The sequence below is a fragment of the Prorops nasuta genome, unplaced genomic scaffold (assembly GCF_024137725.1).
Source record: "Prorops nasuta isolate Cenicafe-Biocafe unplaced genomic scaffold, Cenicafe_Pnas_1.2 PNAS00006, whole genome shotgun sequence".
In the NCBI taxonomy this organism is placed as follows: Eukaryota; Metazoa; Arthropoda; class Insecta; order Hymenoptera; family Bethylidae; genus Prorops; species Prorops nasuta.
This window is the reverse complement of record NW_027116803.1, coordinates 4,956,081-4,977,012: the sequence shown is the minus strand read 5'-3', so window position 1 is coordinate 4,977,012 and position 20,932 is coordinate 4,956,081. Positions and strand designations below refer to the sequence as shown.

General features: G+C 37.6%; 3 protein-coding genes across 8 annotated transcripts; 2 read left to right on the top strand and 1 right to left on the bottom strand.

The window, feature by feature from the left end:
• The first annotated feature begins 551 nt into the window (after nucleotides 1-551).
• Nucleotides 552-4,572, top strand: ND-75 (NADH dehydrogenase (ubiquinone) 75 kDa subunit). Of its 5 annotated transcripts, none has more exons than XM_066728564.1 (12): nucleotides 552-669; nucleotides 933-1,284; nucleotides 1,362-1,543; nucleotides 1,628-1,735; nucleotides 1,799-2,164; nucleotides 2,236-2,457; nucleotides 2,541-2,676; nucleotides 2,738-3,276; nucleotides 3,357-3,546; nucleotides 3,632-3,807; nucleotides 3,884-4,018; nucleotides 4,203-4,568. In XM_066728564.1, exons 2-12 carry the CDS (start codon nucleotides 1,260-1,262, stop codon nucleotides 4,350-4,352), a joined length of 2,229 nt encoding a protein of 742 aa, XP_066584661.1. In that variant the 5' UTR covers nucleotides 552-669; nucleotides 933-1,259; the 3' UTR covers nucleotides 4,353-4,568. The 5 variants fall into 5 exon arrangements, with proteins under 5 accessions (XP_066584661.1, XP_066584662.1, XP_066584664.1 ...); XM_066728565.1 differs by having other exon boundaries at nucleotides 581-719; nucleotides 3,357-3,550; nucleotides 3,636-3,807; nucleotides 4,203-4,572; XM_066728567.1 differs by having other exon boundaries at nucleotides 581-719; nucleotides 933-1,116.
• Nucleotides 4,573-4,687: 115 nt separating this feature from the next.
• On the bottom strand, nucleotides 4,688-9,782 carry p115 (General vesicular transport factor p115). Of its 2 annotated transcripts, XM_066728562.1 has the most exons (12): nucleotides 9,464-9,782; nucleotides 8,329-8,647; nucleotides 7,667-7,892; nucleotides 7,353-7,609; nucleotides 7,060-7,261; nucleotides 6,834-6,985; nucleotides 6,564-6,754; nucleotides 6,328-6,500; nucleotides 5,824-6,251; nucleotides 5,541-5,721; nucleotides 4,909-5,462; nucleotides 4,688-4,825 (listed from the first exon to the last, which is right to left on the bottom strand). In XM_066728562.1, the coding sequence occupies exons 3-12, from the start codon at nucleotides 7,776-7,778 to the stop codon at nucleotides 4,763-4,765; spliced, it is 2,313 nt and encodes a 770-aa protein (XP_066584659.1). In that variant the 5' UTR covers nucleotides 7,779-7,892; nucleotides 8,329-8,647; nucleotides 9,464-9,782; the 3' UTR covers nucleotides 4,688-4,762. The 2 variants fall into 2 exon arrangements, with proteins under 2 accessions (XP_066584659.1, XP_066584658.1); XM_066728561.1 differs by lacking the exons at nucleotides 8,329-8,647; nucleotides 9,464-9,782 and adding an exon at nucleotides 8,097-8,288.
• Nucleotides 9,783-14,844: 5,062 nt separating this feature from the next.
• LOC136774421 (protein charybde-like) lies at nucleotides 14,845-20,109 on the top strand. Its single transcript, XM_066728700.1, has 4 exons — nucleotides 14,845-15,088; nucleotides 15,859-16,042; nucleotides 16,199-16,354; nucleotides 16,488-20,109. Exons 1-4 carry the CDS (start codon nucleotides 15,040-15,042, stop codon nucleotides 16,576-16,578), a joined length of 480 nt encoding a protein of 159 aa, XP_066584797.1. The 5' UTR covers nucleotides 14,845-15,039; the 3' UTR covers nucleotides 16,579-20,109.
• The last annotated feature ends 823 nt before the right edge of the window (nucleotides 20,110-20,932 follow it).

Here is a 20,932-nt window from a genome sequence, read left to right as displayed (position 1 = left end):
GCGCGATAGCGCTCCTCAGCAGTCAAAGTCAAACGGTTAATGTACGAAAGTAAACAAATATAAATTTATAAGGAAGATAATAGTTTAAATCATTCGTTTTTAAATATCTAAATTAATAAACAGTAGTACGAATCTTTTTAGACCAGCACAAGTGGTTAAAGTATCCCTTGATAAAACACTTACTGATTTATCATAAAATACTATATACCTGTGCATTTTCTTTAACTGTAAAATTTGTAGGGTAGTAGAAGTTGCTGTACTTTGATCATGACATGCAAAAACGAAATTAAATTTTTTTATTCGTCAACAATAGTATTTATTAGCTTTAAGACAATGTGTTTATTTTAGTAAAGATAATAGTTTACATTGCAATGGATACTTTGCAAATTATTTAAAAATATCTTTACACGTAAGTTAAAAGCACCGAGTAATAGTTAACTATGAATTCTACATTACCAGCTCGTGAATGAGAGGAGCGCCTACAAAACTCTCATCATAAGATGAGTGAGAGTGGTCAGTGGACAGTATAATCGATCTTGAGTTTAACTTAAGTTCAGTGTTGTCGTAGCTAAGATCAACTTATGTTTAACTTATTATTCGTTTTAAATAATTGCTAAGATGAAGTTCGAGCTGAATTTGACTTATAAATTTTACCAAGGACTGAAAGAAGTAGAGTTTTCATTCAGTGAATTGAAATTAGAATCCATATATTTTTTGCAGTAAATAAACATGATAAATCTTACAAGCTATTATTTTTTTCATATGTATATCGTGATATAAATTATATATAAGAATTTCTTGCATTTTATCAATAATAGTTTTAATAGATGTATAAAGAATATAAATCTTTTTCAAGTAAAAATAGCGGAACTACTAAACTTTGAGACTTATTAATGTTTATGTAGACTCATTGATAAAATTGTTTCCACCAGATTAGCAGCACAGTGAAGAAAAAATAGATCCGGTGGACCTACAATTTAAACGTCTTACCTGGTGGATATCCTAGGAATTCTCTACTCCTTTAACAATCGTGTTGGCAAGAACAGTACCGAACATTACCACCAGGCACCACTGGCCTGGGGAGTGGGGAACTGGGGACAGTAAATTATATTTAAGGTACTCCCAGTTGTATCTTATTTTATAATAATTATTTTATCCTAATTTGTAAAGTGTATGTTAACTGGTGTATGAGACTATTATATATTTTAACTTGCACGTGCAGCAGGTTTGGACATATGAATTCTACTTATGAAACATAGATGATAGTAGACCTTTTTAAACTAGGTTATCTTGCAAAACCCTATAATATAATGTATGGTAAACTTTCTATTACATAATTACATTCATTGACATTTATACAGGTAAACCAAAAATGTTGAGACTTCCTGTTGTGAGGATTGCAGGGCTCTCCAGTGGCAGGCTCTGTGTGACTGGTCTCCACACAACAGCCAGTAAGTCCCAACAGCCTGCGGTGCAAGATTTAGTTGAAGTTTTCATTGATGATGTACCTGTTAAGGTTCCACCAGGAACTACTGTCTTGCAGGTTATTAGCTTAATTAGAATAAGACTGTATTAAATCCTGCAAGATAAATACTATATAAAGAAATAAATTTATTTTATTAATTAGGCAGCAGCCAAAGTTGGCATTGAAATTCCCAGATTTTGCTATCATGAGCGTCTTGCTGTAGCTGGAAACTGTAGAATGTGTTTAGTGGAAATAGAAAAGCAAGTTAAGGTAATGCAATAGGACAATTAATTTTGTTGATTCTCAAAGTCTTATACATTCTTTTGTTTACAGCCAGTAGCAGCATGTGCAATGCCAGTAATGAAGGGTTGGAGAGTAAAAACTAACTCTGATTTAACTAAGAGAGCTAGAGAAAATGTGATGGAATTTTTATTAGTTAATCACCCATTGGATTGTCCAATTTGTGATCAAGGTGGTGAATGTGATCTCCAAGATCAAAGCATGGCTTTTGGAAATGATAGAAGTAGATTTGTGGACATTGACTTTTCTGGAAAAAGAGCAGTAGAAGACAAAGATATTGGTCCATTAATAAAAACAATTATGACCCGTTGTATTCACTGTACTCGGTGCATTAGATTTGCATCTGAAGTGGCTGGTGTAGATGACTTGGGTACCACAGGCAGAGGAAATGATATGCAGGTTGTTATATAAAATTATAAAATAGGTACTATTTAAAATAAACTAAATTATTATTGAATTTTAAATTTTAGGTTGGAACATATGTAGAAAAGATGTTTTTATCTGAGTTATCTGGCAATGTAATTGATCTGTGTCCAGTAGGAGCTTTGACAAGTAAACCATATGCATTTATGGCTCGTCCCTGGGAAACTCGACGCTCAGATAGCGTTGATGTTCATGATGCTGTTGGCAGTAATACAGTTATTTCACACAGAACAAACGAAGTTTTAAGGGTACTACCAAGAGTAAATGAAGTGAGCATAGAATTCCATGAAAATAAATATTAATCGTTATATTTATAACAAAGTAACCATGTGATAAAATTTTGTGTTGATAGGAAGTAAATGAAGAATGGATTTCAGACAAAGCCCGTTTTGCCTGCGATGGTTTGAAGCGTCAAAGACTCACGACACCCATGTTGAAAATTAATGGAAAACTGGAGCACACCTATTGGGAAGATGCTCTTGTAGCAGGTACTCAATTTGTGCTGGCATTAAGCTAATCAGAAATGATTAATAAAACTATATTTTTTAGTGGCTAAGGCTACTTTTTCGGCACCAAGGCACAAATGTGCTGCAATTGTTGGAAAATTGGCAGATGCGGAGGCTCTCGTTGTTATGAAAGATTTCATTAATAAGTCAGGAAGTGAATTATTAGCCACAGAGCAGTCTTTCCCTAAGGAAGGTCCCGGCATCGATCTTAGAAGCAATTACATCCTCAATAATAAAATTGCTCCAATCGAGGATGCTGATGTCGTCGTATTAATTGGTACTAATCCAAGATTTGAAGCACCGTTAGTGAATACTCGTTTAAGGAAAGGATATTTGCATGGTGAACAAACCATAGCTTTAATTGGGCCTAATGTCGATTTAACATATGATCACGAGCACTTAGGTGATTCCGCTGATGTAATAACTCAACTTAAAAATGGTACTCATGCATTCTGCGCTACATTGAAAAAAGCTGAGAGACCATTAGTGATTTTAGGAGCAGAGCAACTCCAAAGAAAAGATGGTGCTAAAATTTTGTCTGAGGCTCAAGAATTGGCTAACGCTTTGGGAGAGAATTCGAAGGTGAAAATAGTACTGTAATTATTAATATAAAGAATTTATTCTTTTTTTCTATTCAAACGTTATGGTTGGTAATATTTTAGACTCCCGAGGATTGGAAAATTTTTAACCTTTTACATACAAACGCTTCTCAAGTAGCAGCTTTAGATATTGGCTATGGATCAACAGTTCAAGATGTAATAGATTCAAAACCTTCAATTCTCTATCTGTTGGGATCAGATGATGCTGACATTAAGCGAGAAGATTTTCCAGATACTTTTATTGTTTACATAGGCACGTCAAAGCTATAAATTTGTAATTAAATAAAATAGTGAATATATAAATTAATCAGAAATTATTTGCGAAATTTTGATTGAAGGGAGTCATGGAGATCGTGGAGCTACCATCGCTGACTGCATACTTGCCGGCGCAGCATATTCTGAAAAACCTGCAATTTATGTAAATACGGAGGGTAGACCGCAAGTAACCGTAGCTGCCATTACACCACCAAACCTAGGACGTCCAGATTGGAAAATTATTCGAGCTATATCTGAGGTAGATATATTTAAAAAATCTTCAAAATAGAATTTATTATGGTCGCTTATCTTAAATTATTTACGAACATTTTCAGATATGTGAAATACCTTTACCGTATGACACTTTACTTGAAGTTAGAGATAGATTAGGAGAAGTTGCTCCTCATTTAGTTAAGTTCGGAGTTGCAGAAGAAGCTAATTTCTTTAAACAAGCAAGAGAATTGCATAAGGTTTGTGAGGAGTTAATAATATAGTGTATTCCAATTTTCGCACGTGTATAAAGAACATATAATTCTATGAAAATTTAACATAATTTAAAAATTGTATGCGCTATGCATAACTTGGAATGCCCTCATAATTATTTCAATATTATTCAAGATACCCTGTTTCTTATGATGCTTTGTTTCTTTATAGGCAAATCAAGGCTCATTTTCGTCAACTCCCTTAGATTTCAAGTTAAAGACACTTGACCAGTTCTTTATGACCGACGTAGTGTCCCGTGCGTCCCCCACTATGGCGAAATGCATTCAAGCAGTGAGAAAACAACAAGAAAGTCAAAATTAAAATAATTTTTATTTTATACTGTAAATAGGTAGCAGCTCGTTATGTGAAGTAATTAATTAATATACAAAAGTCTCACTGGACATTGTAATAAACTGTATTCCACACATGTAAATTTTTCTCTATTAATATTGTCAAAAGATATGATATACTTCTCTTCATTAGCCATACATAATACTATAGTTTGAAAAGTCCTGTTTTAAGTTATTTAAAATAAAGACATGATAGGTAATCAAATACGCAAAAATTTATTAATCACTTCATAACGTTTCTGCAAGATAAATAGTACACATATTATAGTTGATATTAAATCATTTTTATTTATAATTATGTACAATATTGAAAATGCGAGAATGAATATTTGTAGGAATGACTTTGTTTCGTTTTTGTAACAAGGCAACTCTAATTTTATATTAATTGCTGGATTCTGGATGGTCGTCCGTATCGAGCTCCCCAGAACTTTCTTCTGAATCAACCTGAAACATTGTTTTTCTGTTATGTAAATCTTTACTTTCTTACACACCTGGACATTAATAGTATTCTAGCTTTAATGCTTTACCTTTTCTCCCAGTTTAGCCAATTTTTGTTTATACATATTATTTTTCATATCCTGATCTAGAAATAATTCCAAAAGGTCTTCATGATCTTTATTTAGTTTTTCTAGCTCCTCTGTTTTTTCTTTCAACTGTTTTTCTAATTCTGCTTCTTTAGAAACTTTACACTTACTTTCTGCAAGGCGAGTCTCTAAATCTTTAATAATATTTTTACAGGATTCCAATTCTTGTTTAATACCATCTATATTATTTACTGATGCCACAGTTTCTTTCTCCTCATTTAAATTTGTTTGTGCTGCACGAAGAACTAAATTTTGATCTTTTAGATGGTTAACGGTGGAACGCAATTCAGATATCTGTGCTTGATAATGTATTTCAAACTCTTGTTTTTCTTTAAGAAGTCTCTCTGCTGTCTGATTTAATCTTTGAATTTGCGCGTCTTGCTCCCTTATTAAATCTTTGTACTGTGCTACTAAAGCGGAGTCACTCGGAGTTAAAGTAGTAGCTTGGTCTTTGCTTTGAGAGCTATTCCCTTCCAACACTGACTTAACAATAGTTGCTGAAAAGAAATAATTCGGGGAAATGTAATCAGTACTTATTGCAAGCATTTTAACTGTTACCACCAATTATATAATACCTTCTAAATTTTTTAATAATCTACAAAATTCATGGTCTAAAACAAGTTCCTGCGCGCTTTTTGCAGAAGGTTGAGGATGTTTCAAGGTTCTTGAATAAACCTCATGACGAGTAATGCTTCCTACGGCATCTTGGAATCGTTCTAATCCTATTCTATTTTCAATTAAATTGCACAATTTTTCCTAAAACAAAATATGTAAGTAAATAATAGGCGCGTACCAAAAAAAAAAAATATATATATATATATATAAATATAATTAAGAAAGCATTGACATTTAACTTACTTTCGTATAAGCCGGCACACTGTCATCATTAAAATGCACACAGAGACCAAGGAGTAAAGCACACATACTTTGGAGTAAAACTTCTTGGAGATCATCATTATTTTCTAGTGCTGATAACAAAGCTGTTAAATAGGTTACTGAAGATTCAATGGTGAGAAAAGCTTTAACTGCAGCAGGACAATACGCTGTCCATCTGCAAAGAAGTATCAAAAGGCCTAATTTGCATTGTGCCTTACTACCCTGTTTCAATAATAAGAGACATTGTTGCATTAACGTAATCGGCGGCTTCCCAATATTAGTAGCTAGTAAAACTTTCAATAATTGCTCCTTTTGTGCAGTATTATCAATTAATGCATGAGACAAGGCAACTGCAGAGAACCAATTTGATAATGAATCAAGAGAAAAGAGCCCGCTGCATAATAATTGGCCTATTTAAAATGAAGATAATTAGTCCACTTGACTATAATCGCTTATTTTTACAAATAGTTTGTAAAAAATTAAAACCTGTAGTCAACGATGGCGCTTCGTTGCCTTGCGGTAATAACGTTTGTATTAATTGTGCTTGTCCCACTTCATTCTTATACAGGAAACATTGAAAGCAGTATAATACTGAACATCTCAAAATAAACGGTTGCTTTTCATTGACCATAGACATTAGTAAGATAACAATTGCTGGCCTATTAGAATAAAATTATTTTTAGTAAAAGATATTTTTGTTGTGTGAGAAAATTAGAAAATACCTTGGAGGCGAACTTGGCGCCATGACACTTGATAAAAATTCTTGATTACTAGCGTTACCCCTGATAACTTCACCTACAGTATTGATGGTCTCTGTTAATACATCTGGAGGAACTTTAATAGCCATTAAAATATCAGATAATGCTTGCAGTAGCCCGCAAGCTCTCATAATATGTTGACAAGCTGCTACAGACTTCAGAAAAAATTACCCAATCAACTTTAAAAATCTTGATAATAATGCATATTTGTTTATCTATTATGTTAATAAATACCTGAGCTGGTGTACTTGGTGCAACTAATGCTCGTATAACTAGCATTGCACAATGCACATTAGAAACTTTTTGAGGACTCCAACCAACAAGAGGATTTTCATCAATCTCAGGTGGTAATTGAAACATTGGAGTCAACCTCTGAATATAGCTACCTATTACATTATTAATAAACAAAAGCATGATTTCATTTGATGTTATTTTGGAATTAGACTCATCCATAATATACCTTCTTTAAAAAAATTTTGATTGCTAACATTCCCCCGTAGAAGATTTAGCATTAACAAAAGACAATCTTCTACTACTATGCCTCCTTCTATTCCACCTTCTTGTGATATAACATCAAAAATACGGTCAAATGCATTCTCAAATGCTACAATTTTTTGGATATTGGCATTGCCTTTAGTTAATTGAATCAGCAGTAAGAGCACCTTAAAGTAAAACGTGAATTACTTGTTTTAAGATCTGATGAAATATATATGATAAGAATTACTGAATTTTTAAGTGCTACACATTACATACATCATTTCTTATAACTTCCCTGCTATCACTGAGAAGGTCCATAAGTTTTGATACACCCATTGGGCTAACAAGAACAAATTCTTGAATGTCCTTTGGTCTATTGCTCAAAAGGTGAGTCAATAATTTTAATGCTGGGTAACGAACTTGAAAATCAAATTCTTCTAAAAACGATAAGATAGATCCCACAGAGTCTGGTTGCTTGATAAATATTTCTGTAAACTGTTCTCCAATCTTATTCTCAGGTCCATGCTTGTCAACTGTAAGTAAAATTTTTTTAGAGGTAGATATGAGCAATATCTAGATATGTGTTGTACCTTCTTCATCAAATGTTTCAGGATTCATTATATTTCCAAGTGTTTCCAATGCCAACCCAATTATTTCACAATCGGTTCTATCCATTTCCAAAACCTGCCTAAACGCATCCATACCCTTGCCCACTTCCACACGATATGTACGTGAAAGGGCTTTAAGTGCTCGACAAGCATCCCTCCTATCATTAAGTAGGGTAGATGACTGCAATCTGTTTACTAATAGCTCCACCTAATAAACCATATAAAGTCTGGGTAAAAATGTTATCGGTTTAAAGATTGGGTTTTTTAAATATATCATTCTACAACTGGATTTGTAAAGATTATGCAACAGTTTGTATTGCCAGGAAATAATTTTCATCTTTTTCTTGACAGGTTAATGTAAAAAGTCATTGTTAAAAATTAAAATGTTATCTTGACAATCTAACTTCATTACCGTCTCGGCGTCGGAGGGTTGGGTTCCAGGAGGTGGACTTCCTAGAACCGACTTTAAACTACTTTTAAAGTACTCCATAATTTCATTGACAAGCAATGCGTTTAAAAGGTTTGTCAAGTGATCTACAGTGTCTACAGTCTACACGTCATACGGCGCCGACATTTTGAATGATATTGACGAAGTTTTACGTAAAAGCCAGCAGAGGGCAGTTTAAGAAAAAGAGAAACCTAACCTTACGTTACTGCAAACATCTGATCCACTTCACTTTGCTATTGTTGGCTCCATTTGCTCCGTTCCACCTGATACCGAACAGTTTGTGACTTTGGCTTGCACGCCTGATAATAAAATGGAGCAAATAAAACAGAGCAGTCAGCATTATTTGCCGGAATAAGTAATCATAAATATATCGGGTTGTATATATATATATATATAAATTCACGTATTCTTAACTTAAATTAAAAATATAATTAAAGTATTTACCTACCTTAAGCATATGTATTGTAATCATTAAATAAAGATTTATATGTTGCAATTTGAATTGTGTGGTAACTCTGAACTTTTTTAGGCAGTAGTGAATTTAAATAAAAAAGTATTAGATTCAATTAAAAATATGGAAGAGAATTAAAACAAAAATTTTTCGTAAACTGTTTTTTAGAAAATAAGCTATTATACTTTATACTTGGTTAGGATTTCAGTGTCATATATCCAAGGTTGTGGGAGCACTGCAAACGTGTTTATCACTTGTATGCAAAACACGTTACGTACAAGAGAAAGAAAAGATGGATTCAATTACCAGAGAGCATTCAAATTTCAAACTTTAAATTAAAAACGGACTCGTATCATGTTTCAATGTAAAAATTAATTTTTAAACAAATAGACAAAAACAGGAAAAGTATAATTGCTAACATGGTAATTTACTATACGACATGTACTCATAATTGATGCAAAAGTTCGCAACAATCTATAAAATAATGTTATCGCTTTCGCTACAATTAAAAAAGCCTTTGTTTCGACAAAATTGTAAAATAATCTCGTTAAGATTTTACGGTTGTCTGATAACGCGTCGAAGCAAAGGATATTGATTACTGATATGGGTAATTTTAGAAATCGGATGATCCATAGTTATAAAGATTAGGTCGTTGGGAATGATAAGAATTAAATGGTGGTTAGTCAATGAGTCATTGATTACCACATGCAAAGTGCAGGTGTATGAATCAGGTATCTATACGTGTGATGCATATATAATTATACTAACCAAGGCATTGAAATCAAGTTGAAAACAAATTTTAAAAGAATGAAATTGACTCATTTACACAGCAAACTGAGAAAATAAGTCTAAAAATATAATAAGAATATGAATTACATACCGTATCGATTAATTTTACCACCTAGAACTTTATATCTTATCAATAATAATAGCGCAGAATAAAAATTATTTTTTTTACGATAATGTATTAACACTGCTTAGTTTCTACATTGCACATTATTTACTAGAATATTTTTGTTCAAAGGTGGATCCAAATGCATATATAATAGAACGTTGCAGTAATTTTAATCGTATGTTTAGCTCGCAAAACCGGTTTTTCAGGAAGAAAATTGATTCTCGCTAAGACACAGCCGATAAAATGATGACGAATCGTACCATATGCATATACAGGCGAGTATTTATAAATGAAAAATTAGTCGAGTAAAATATACCTCTTTATCAATCTTATACAGATATATCTACAATAGCTTCCTTATAAATTTCTGTAGAATAATAATGATCTATGATTAACTCACGTTAATAATAAGCAACTGCTAATTCTATAACATTTCTGTTTCACTCGTTTGTCGGATTAGCTTGAAACTAGTGTTAGGTAGGTCAGGAACGTTCTGGAATGGGTGGAAAAAAAAGAAAAAAAAATAAACGTTTGTTCATTGGCAGTAAAAATAGTCGTTAATTTTTAGAGGTTTTTTAAACGACGCGCTGTTTTCCACGTGAAATTGTAAATAATTTTCAAAGAGAATACAAGAATTCGCATTGTTATTTAGATTATTTAACAAGGTTAAAGACAATTATAGGATTCATTTTCTCAGCATTTAGTGTGTCATTTAATGGAAGGAAGAGTCACGTTTACCGGAACTGCATTACATTATATAATTAAACAAAGTCGAAGCTCGGTTGTTTATTCAAGACTCGCACTGTCTTGATAAATATAAATTATCGCATTAACCGTTATACCTATATCTCTACACACATTGATACATAAAAATGAAATTGTATTTGTATGAGAGTGTATTGCAAAGCCCTCGGGAGTGAAAATCGATGACTGTTTCAAGATTCAAGGTTACAACGGTCTGATGAAACAAAATTGAGTTAGCCATAAGGAAGGAATGATGCAATCGTCTTAAGCTTTTTCCATAGGAAAGTTAAAAGAGAAACGAGCATCGGACGACAATAATCTATGGACACTCCCAATCAGCGCTTCCCGAACCTCGTATATCTTAGCTCCGTTTAATTTGCATACACGACATTCTTCATTATTTCCAGCTCGGATAATAGAATCTGAAGAAAGCTCGCGATAAATCTAATGCTTTTTAGCCAGTTTTATTTTTAAATGGCGGAATGAATTATTATTAATTACAAGTCGCTTGTTTTGCCGGATAAAAGTGCAATATTTAAATTTATTCGTATTACTCATGCTTAAACGGTGGAAGAAGTACAAATAATTATGTTCTTTATCACCAACGTATGTATTTTTTACGAGCAATTTCGAGCGATATACGAGCAATAATTAATGTTTTACCGCTAAAATGTTTTCCCCGCGCCCCGTACAATACTTATCTACAGGTTGACTCAACGCCTCGTAAAAATTGGCAAAATTATTTCCCAAGAAACGTTGTAAAATTAGGTTGACATTGCTTGGGAAATGGAGGAGCCACGAATACCCTCGGAATGATGAAATCCACAAAGACGATGACACTATAGTATTTCTGATCAATATTTCCAACTCTGTTAATTCTGCGATTTTCTTAAACAACCTATGTATGCACAATATAAAATTATTCTTTCGCGTTAGACTTTATTCTTTTCCAGTCTGAAATTTGCAGTTTGCAGACGTGATTATTTGCGAAATATTGATAGAGGCAAGGTGCAAAGAGTAGGCAAAATTCTCTTTGTGTGGTGCGTGCCTGGTATAATATTGGAGATTTGCTTGCCCTTCTTTCTATCTGCTGTCATGGGCCACCCCTTACCCCCCCCCCCTTTCCACTCCCCACCTCAAGCTTCAATCGCTTCTTCTCCTGCACTACTCTATGTATACTCTTTCCAATGAACGCTCGACCCGACCTCCGTCTCTCTTTCTCCCCCCCCCTCCCCTCCCCTTCTAACTCTGTCTCTCTTGTTCTCTTTCACGAGGCCCGTCGAGTGTCGCGTGTCCCGACACGAGACTACGCCGGCTACGATACGAGTATACGAGACCAGCCAAACCAGAGTCTCTCGAAAGCTACGGCACACGAGAGCCGTTCAGCAGACTTGTTACCGGCGAGCTCGCTCAGGGGTTACCGTCGCTCATGCGAACAAACAGCTCGCAGAATTTTCTAGAACCTCTGCGTGCAGACAGGAATCTCGTTCTCGTATTAAAGCGCGTGCTTTTTCCAAACGAAAGAAGCTCCTCGTATGACGAGGCACGGGTTTTCGAATTTTGCAGAATTACAAATAAGCTTTGGAAGTTCCTGGAAGGGGGAGGAAAGAAGAAAGAATCGTTACATCGAGACGTTTGTAGACGCAGTGTTCTTACAGGATTTTCCTTTCAAGAACCAAGACGAATCGTTCTTTCGAAAACCAATCGAGTGAAAATCCGAGAAAGTGGGTAAAATTAATCGACGCACCGAGCTAACTCTCCGAAAGCACGAAAGAAAATTCTTACTCCTTTTAGGCATTACAGATCCGCTTTTCCGCTGGATAAAAACAAACCGTGCGATGTTACATCGTTAAAATGAAAATTGTTGCTACGCCGGCTTGAGGGAAAATGGAGTAGCTATAGGTATTTCCAAACTCTCATGACCACTCTGTAGTTTGCTCGTACGTCAATAAAGCGAGGAAAGTAATAAATGTGGAGACATAAGTCAATTTCCATTGTTTCCCGTATTCTTCGCGGAGTTTCTCCTCTTTCTTGGGACAAAGACTGTAACTCTATGACTGTGCTAATAAAAGTCTAAAATATTAAGGGGGACATTTGAAAATCCTATGTTTCAAGAAAAAAAGGCGCCTCTCTAGAATGATCGACATGTGTTACGTGTAACACATAACTCTTTTATTCGACTGTTCGAGTTCCACAAGAGGTAGTCTCGCGAAATGGCGAGATAGCCTTGAATCGCATTTTCCGAGCCACTGTTATTTTCTAAATTCAGTGCTCTACCGTAAATAGATTATCTCTCATCGTTATTACACTTTTATAAATTCTTGAGAGATAACAGTGGTTATTTGCAATTTCCTATAGCCTCGCGAGTATAATTCCGAAAATTATGCAACCATTCGAAATGTTCGCTTCGCCTGATGGCATCTCAAGACCACTTCATTGTGGATCTTCGAGAGGTTTACGGTGAGCGCGTCGGATCGAATCTTCTTATAAGAAAAAGCTCGATAGGCCGTGGCATGAGAATTAACTTTTTATGCTACCATAATGTGTGTTGTACAAACAAATTTTTCTCATCCATCGACCTCCGATGAAATTGGCATCATTCGCGCGTAACGCTACTGGCTTTTCGCTCTAACGAAAGATATCACTGAATTTCGAGCAAGATGTACGTACTATGCCTGCGTTTGCTTGCGTCGCGCTCCGTCCATGCAAAATCCTTAACGAAGATGCCGTTAAACGCTTTTCTTGCTCAGAGCGATAATTATGACTAATTACACTTGTACGTTGGCAAAATTCGCACGTTAATTGAATTCATAGCAATATTTTCCCACTCGGAGAGCTCTTTCCTGACGTAACGCTAACGCTATTCCTTTGTTGGATGTACGACAGGCCACACGGAACCTACACAAATTTACAATAATTGTAGCAACAGTATATATACATATGAGTATAAGAGCGTGCAACTTTTGTCCAGGCCAAGAGAGAGAGAGAGAGAGAACCATGCGAAGTGGATCACTTTTTCAATCGTATTATTCAATATTCTAGAAATCTTGTTAGCTCGGTTGAATCTGATTTCGTCGGTGCAGCTATTTTTCCATGAAAAATGTGCAATGAAAATGTGTCTCGAATGACGAGAGGGGGGTGGGGGGTGGGAGGGGGATTGCACGAAGGAATAAAGAGGTTTGAGAGATTGCGATCGTTTGATTAGTTTAACGCGAATGATTCGATAAGCTCAGCGAAGCGAATTTTTGATTCGAACGGACAGAGAGAAGATGAAATCGATTGTAATAAAGCCCTGTGCGTGGCTTTCGACTTGTTGCTGGCTCTGGGTCTCGATTCGGAGGAGAGGGACGCGCGCTCTACACTTCAGACAAAGCAATACGATGCTCATACACGTTGGATCGATTCCGACCAGCGTACAAATAATTCTTTTATTTTTCTACATCGTGTTGCCAAGCGGTGAAAAACGCTCGGCTTTTCTCAGTATAAATTATTTTACCAATATCTTTCGCTGCACGAATATCACTACGAACTCCGATCGATCGATATATATATATATATATATATATATATATTATACGGATGGTAAAAATGTAGTGTATTAACGGTACACGACCAGGTGACGAGACAAATGGTGAGAAAAAGGTGAAATCATTGGAGGGAATGGTAAAAATTTATAAGCCACAAATGTAAGTTTTGGCAAAAGCGTCGGGAGATGACGCAATTATATCTGGGCTCCCCTATTCCGTGAGGTCAGGGGTAAAAATAGAGGGGAAGTTTGATGATTCCTCGAAGCCTATTTTATTTACACTTATGCGAGACCAACGCGGAGGGTTTCTAACAAGGGAAACAAAGAAACGGATCGTCAAACGAGGCTGGAGCTCGAGCGAGCGCAATTTTCGCAATTTAGCGTAAACGATAATATTAGAAATTATCGTGCGATGGCAGCAAGAACAAGGGCTTTTAGTCTCATCGGTGAAAAGCAGAACAAAGAAATACTGAGTGAAAATGGCATTTTCCAGGGTGGGAGGCCGGGAGAGGGGGAGGGAGTGCAAGGCTGCTCGGAACGTAATGTGCATGGCGAATTGAAAATTATTCATACATTTGAAACGAATAGTGAAGTGTGCAGGGAGGAGGGAACGAAGGGATAAGGAAGAAAGAAAGAGGAGCAAAAAGAAAAGCCGAGTTTGAGAAGGAAAATCGGTATAGGACAACGAAGGAAGGAAGAGTCGAGCGAGTCGAAGCCGGAGTCGCGGAAGCCCCACCGTGTGTTCTCTACACACCGGCTTTTCACAAGTACTATAACGTTGCGCGTGTATGCATGCGCGCACGCACACATACCGCGCGGGACGCTGCTTTTGTGTGCGTGACTGGCTGGCCTGGCTGGTTGCCTGCTGATGATCAGCTTGAGCCGAGAGAGAACGAGAGAGCCGAGCACAGACGGATCTGGCCGAATATTGTCGAGGAAGCCGTCGGAGAAGCACGAACACCGGTGTACGAAGAGGCCCGAAGTAGATTCAGTGCGAGACATCACGTAGCCGGTGTTGCTAGGCGGTTTAACCGTTGGTGGGGGAAGAAATTAGCCGGTGGAGGGGTGCCCCTATATAAGTCGCGTCATCGATGCCGGCAAATCAGTTGTTCAGAGGAGCGAGAGGTTCGAGTACAGTCTCGTTTTCGTTGCGCGAACTGTACGGTGAAAGTTCCACCCGGTGAAACAAAAGAGATATTTTGCCGGCTCAAAATACGCGTTTTCATCTTTTTTTAAGTATTCGCGTTCGCTCGAAGTGGAGTAGTGTTGTTTGTACGTAAAATAGGCAAATATGGAGGTCTTACCGTGCCCTGTTAACGTTAACTTCAGCAATACTAGAGGTAATTTGGAATTCGCGATAGAGAAAAGAGGATAGCGAGGAAAAAACTGACTGGATTCGATTGTTACTTCCGGAGCGACCAGACGATTTCAGCGAGTTTCGCCGCAGCACCAGTTCTCAGCTGATCTTTCGAATCAGCTGACCTTCGCTCGAGACAAAGAAATTCATTGTTCTCGCTCGGTCAACTTAAATTAAAATTAAATCGGAGCCGGGTAGAAATTTTGCAAGCTGGTGCATACGTGTTCAGCACCGACCTGTCGCGACAAGTCTATTCTTGCTGGGCGTCAAACGACTGCTGATGTGCTACCCGATGGGCTTGCATCAGCACAACGCGTCCTCCCGGTCCACTCGTTTGGACCAATCCAAGGACGCTCCTCCACAAAACTCGTCGTTTTCATCTTACGATTCGTTATCGTCCAGTATAAAATTCATAAACCCTCTCTTCTCGCTTCTTTCTCAAAGTCACCTAGACACCCTTTGTCCCTTGCTTGACATTTTCTCGCAGAAACAGTGCAGCGATATTGCTGACGGCACTGGTCAATAATTTTTCTCTCTTCCTCTCTCGCGAAAGTTGTTTCAATTCGAACAAAGAATCCATGCAGTTTTTTTCCGCATTTTCGTATCGAGTCTGGATCAATCGCAAAGCCACTGATTGATTCTTCGCAAATAAGTTTGAAAATATCGCGATTGACATCGCGGAGTTGCGTGGATGTTGGATCAGCGATACCTTAGAATCAAAGTTTAACGCGATAATCCTTTGAATTGTTTTAGCTGGAACTGAAACCGATGAGCTAGACGGGGCTTGTCAAGCTCTGGCAAAACGGTTGGAGGTGGAGTTGAGGAGGGCTAAACACGCTCAGCTGGCCTGCGGGGAAGTTCTACTACCCGCTGATCTTCTACCTAGGATAGCCAGAGACGTCCTTACCATGGCTGAAAATGAACCCTGCGGTCTTCGGTAAGTCGATACTCGATAATTCCATTAATGCTCCCTTTCACACCTGTGCTCTCCACTTTACACTTATTAACAATCATTCCACTCCCATTATTTTCTCTTTGGCGAATTTAACCGAAAACTCGTCTAAAAGTCGCATCTTTTTTTTTTCTCTTACAGAGGCTGCACGTTATTCATCAGCTTCGAGACCGACAATATGTGCCGCAAATTGTCCAGGATACAGTGCGACCCAAGTGCAGTTTCGACCTTCGAACTATATCTGACTCTGAAGCAGGACCATACATCTTGGCATATACTTTTGCCGCAATTCTTAAAGTGAGTAAAAAAGTATTTTATTGGATTGAGAAGAGTCTGAAGGAAGGGGGGGGGGAGAAGGATTTTGACGGATGAATCTCAAGAGGCAGGCGCACACAGTCGTACTTAACCGGTTGTTCGTTTTGTGTTGCAGGAACTTGACGCGTGGTGGTACAATAATGATCAGTCGAGATTTCACCTTGGAGAAGAAGAAGTTGTACAGGTCTTACCAGCAGAGCCATTGAGAGATCCGAGCGCCGATTGTCATTGTCCTTTTATTCTCATGGATTTGTCCAAAAAGTGTAATCCTCGAATCTACTATTTGGTTTTTACCGAGCAGAAGTCTTGTCGTCGATTGGTCCACTGACCCAAATCCACCTTGGGGTCTGACAGGAGTGGAGCCAGTGGCACAATAACGTTTGGCCGAGGATTATATTGAAACCCAGTGCGAATAGGAGCCTTTGTCGGAAGAAAATATTTGAATCGAGTAATAAGAAGAAAAGAATATGAGAGAGAGAGAGAGAGAGAGAGAGAGAGAGAGAGGATTGGCACATCTTCGATATGTCGACCGTTTGCTCATCCCGCACCTTGAAACTCATCTCGAATCAATCCGTTCCTCTTGGACAACCGTAACGAACGTCACCGAAGCCGCGCGACAACCTGGCGACACCAATCTTTGGGGGAAAAATGAATGTTTAAGGAGCGGAGCTGAGCATTGGAAACGATCATACGAAGATACGAAAAGCAAGAAGGTATAATTGTGATAGAGGAACAAACAAATTCTAGTTTCTAGTAGCTCTTCTAAGAAGAGATTTATATCTTCATTTAACGAAGATGCATCATTATAAGACTTGTAACAAATTTCACGTGATATGTAGCGGTACGTTTAGAGCTTAGGCGAAGTTTTATCAATTATAGCGAGTAGTTAGACAGCTAAGCGCGTTAATTTTTAGTTATTTACGAGTGCAGGTCGCGCGGACCATTTCATCCTTTCATAGCAAAAGCCTAAAAACAGGAATTATATTAATGATAATGATAATAAGGCATACGTTTACACGTATAGTTGGCAACTAAAATATGCTTCAATCAATTGAAACGGGAGAAAAAAAGAAGCAAAACTTTGCATTCTCATTATCAATTTACTCTCGTCGTTAGGTTCGACCAATTACGCGTTCTTTCGTAATTAAGATTTCAAGAGACCCCAAAAAAAAAAAAAAAAAAAGAAACAAACAATGAACGTTTCAATCATTTCTAAATCAATTTTCGGGTCGATTTTTAGCCTATTTATTGGCGTCCAAAGTTGACTTTGGATCTAACAAATCAATTTTACCCCAGCATAAATCAGTATAGCCCCAATGGCACAAATATCATCGGAACATCCTTAGGGTGGTTCAAGGATATCCAAACGTCCGGTGGACATGCCGAGGATGTCTCTGAACATCGTGTGCTATCAGAAAAGCTGTGAGCTTTGACGAATGAACTAACACACAAGTCCTTCGTTCATCATTACTTCTTTTTTTTTTTTTTTTTTTAATAAATTTCGCTTTACGACAAACGTCTAACAACGTTCCACATAGATTTGTCTGCTTTTCTCAGCATCGAACGCGTTGACGATTTGCCACCCGCGTATCTTCCGCCCAATTCTCTACTACCCGTTTCTTTCTTTAATTTCTATATATAGATATCTGTGGTTTTTTTATACTTTATCGTCCATAGAAGAGTCGATGTCCACTGATGGTATATTGTGATATTAAAAAGCAAGTGTGATTAACGTAAATTTTAGATTGGCGAAGCCGCTAGGTACGCGGTTTCCTTCGAGCAATAAATCACGAGGTCAGGCGGAAGGAAAAAGCTAGAAAGAAGGAAGGAAAGAAAGAAGGGGGAGGCTGTGCCTCTGTAAATCCTTCCCCCTTACATACACGGAAAACTTTGTACGCGCCTTCTTGATTTAGCGACGTTTTTAACTTTTCTTGCGAATTGATGCTCCACGTTATCTCGTTCTCAGCCATTTGGATCGAAGGACGTTCCGCGGTGTAGTTTAACGATGCACACACACTCGCAAAGAACACCGAGGGGTGGTGGAAGAAAGCATCAATTTGCAAGGTTGACTATATTTTAATATTGAGATTATATTATCGCGTGTATCTTTTATAAATTATTAATGAACAGGGACGTGTGTCGGTGACCGCGTTCACCACGGTATTAGATCTTTATTCGTGGAAAAGGTGGCGGTCTACCTTCTCGATTAATATTGCTCTTTGCCGTGGTGAGAATGGCCAGTGTCCCGTTCCGTGTTTTACTGACAACATTAATTACCGCTAACGTTTCTGGTACACGAATCGCATGAACTTCAAGGAGGCTCGCATGTGACCTTGCCAGTTGGCTATGCACGGTTTCGAGACGACCCGGCGGCAGCGTTGTAATAAGATTGCAGAGAGATAAATTTTTCACACTGGTGCGAATTCACTCAAAAAATCCCACCAACACTAGCTTTCTTCCCCCCCCCCCCCCTCTCTCTCTCTCTCTCTCTAAACATTCATTAACCGAGCTGTGTGCACCAAAATGCATGTGTGAAAATCGCGCGCAAGTTCGTCTCGACGCTGTTTAATTAAATCTTATATCTATAAATATATATATATATATGTATAGAGAGAGACACACAAAAGCAAAACATATATACATATATATATTTATAAATTGTGATCATGTATCATTATGATTATATAATTACGTGTAGTAAGCAGAGTATGAAATGCTATTATTATGTATATTTTATACTGAGTTGAGAAGATTATAAGACGACAAGCATGGAGAAAAAGTACTAAAGATATAATATTATGATATGCGTAAATATTTAATTTTTCACGAATAAGCGAGATACATTGCCGAGTTTTGTAATAATAAGTATTCTTCGATCTGCACTCTGCGGGAAAATTTTTGCGCGGAAAGTATATTATATATATGAGAAATAATTTCGGTAGAGTACGAGACAGAGCGGTTGATTATATGGAAGGAGGAGGAGCAGAAGGATGATTACGATTATGATTTGTCCGCTTCTATCTTTCCGATCTACATTTGTCTTTCGAGCGTTTTTTCATCGTCATTGCGAGCGTTTTTGTACTTTCGTATGGAACTCGAAACATTCGCAAGTAAAGCCCCAGTCCAGCGATTTAACGAACTTACAGTATTGACGAAACACATTTGATCTGGCTTTATATCGTCCGTTCCTTTTTTTCATGATTTTTTACAAGGTCTCTCTCTCAGATGGACAATTATATATTACACGTAACAAAATGACCAAAACGTTTAACTTTGGGAGAAGGAGGAACTTTGCGTGTTTCGAGTCTCGCGTGATAATAGATTGTGCGGCAGCATGGAAAAACCCGTCAGATCGTTTTAGGGGAGACACTTTTGCTGTCTTCGCGCGAAGGCGGCGACGGTGTCTTCGCGAAAACACCAAAGAGATACCCCACTACTTGATCTCACGAGCACGAGTGTTGTGAAAGAAGCAAAAACCGACGCTTCCGCGTCCATTCTATGGAAATCAATCGGAGTATAAATGTATCTCTGTATATACATATACTCCATATGCTATACATAGCGTGAACGAGATCTTTCTGTAAGCGCGTTGCAGCTCTTACGATAAATATCGATATATCATTGACTCTTTGCAATATCTGTTCGTATTAAATACTATTATGTGATGTTGTTTCTAATTTGTAATATTTACGTAGATGAGAAAAATAAAAAAAAATATGAAAGATTTATTAAAAATATCCGACTATTGTCATTTGTCTCGCCCACCAACCGTACCGTACACTCCTTTTTCATCTATCCTCCAACCTTCGACCAATCCATTCGTTTCTTCTCTTCCTCTCTGTATAATAATGTTGTATCCTTCGAAGCTTCTCAAGTTTATCCAGACGAAAAACTGGACATTGCGCAACAATCGATCGAACAAAACATCGCGAGATAATTTATTTTATTACATGAATTCACACGCCTCTCGCCATTTAATTGGATTTTTTCTTTTATTTTTCTGTTCCCGCAAAACGCAAGGATACATAGCCTGTTAAAAATAGCATATGGCAGATTTTTGCTTAGTCTATCACCGACGTAATCGTTTAAATATTATTCTTACTCGGTCGAGTCTTGTAAAACTTTTGTGGGATACGAGAGCGTTTCGGCACTTGCACGCTGGTGGATCGAGCGGAGTTTGGGGAGATTTCAGTGTTTTGTTGGGAAAAAGTGTGTTTGAGGCGGAGGGAGGGGTTGGGGGTGGGGGGGGGGGGTGGATAGAGATAAGAGTAAGAAATGTTATAATGGAAGTCGTGAGTTTGGTGCTCGGTTATGGAGCGAACGGTGAGCGAACTTCGGTGAACCGTGGTGCATCTGGGAGTGGCACTGATCCCGTTTACCTTGTTTACGTAACGTGTGACCAGCGAGCTGCCGATGTACGCGAACCCGACTGCTCTTTTGTAACTCTCGTGCAGGGTCTATGCCCGCTCACATTTAACGCTCCTCTATATACGCCAAGTCGCCGGCAACATCCATTTAAATCAGCCCTCGCGCACTCGAAACCAACGTACACTCGCACAT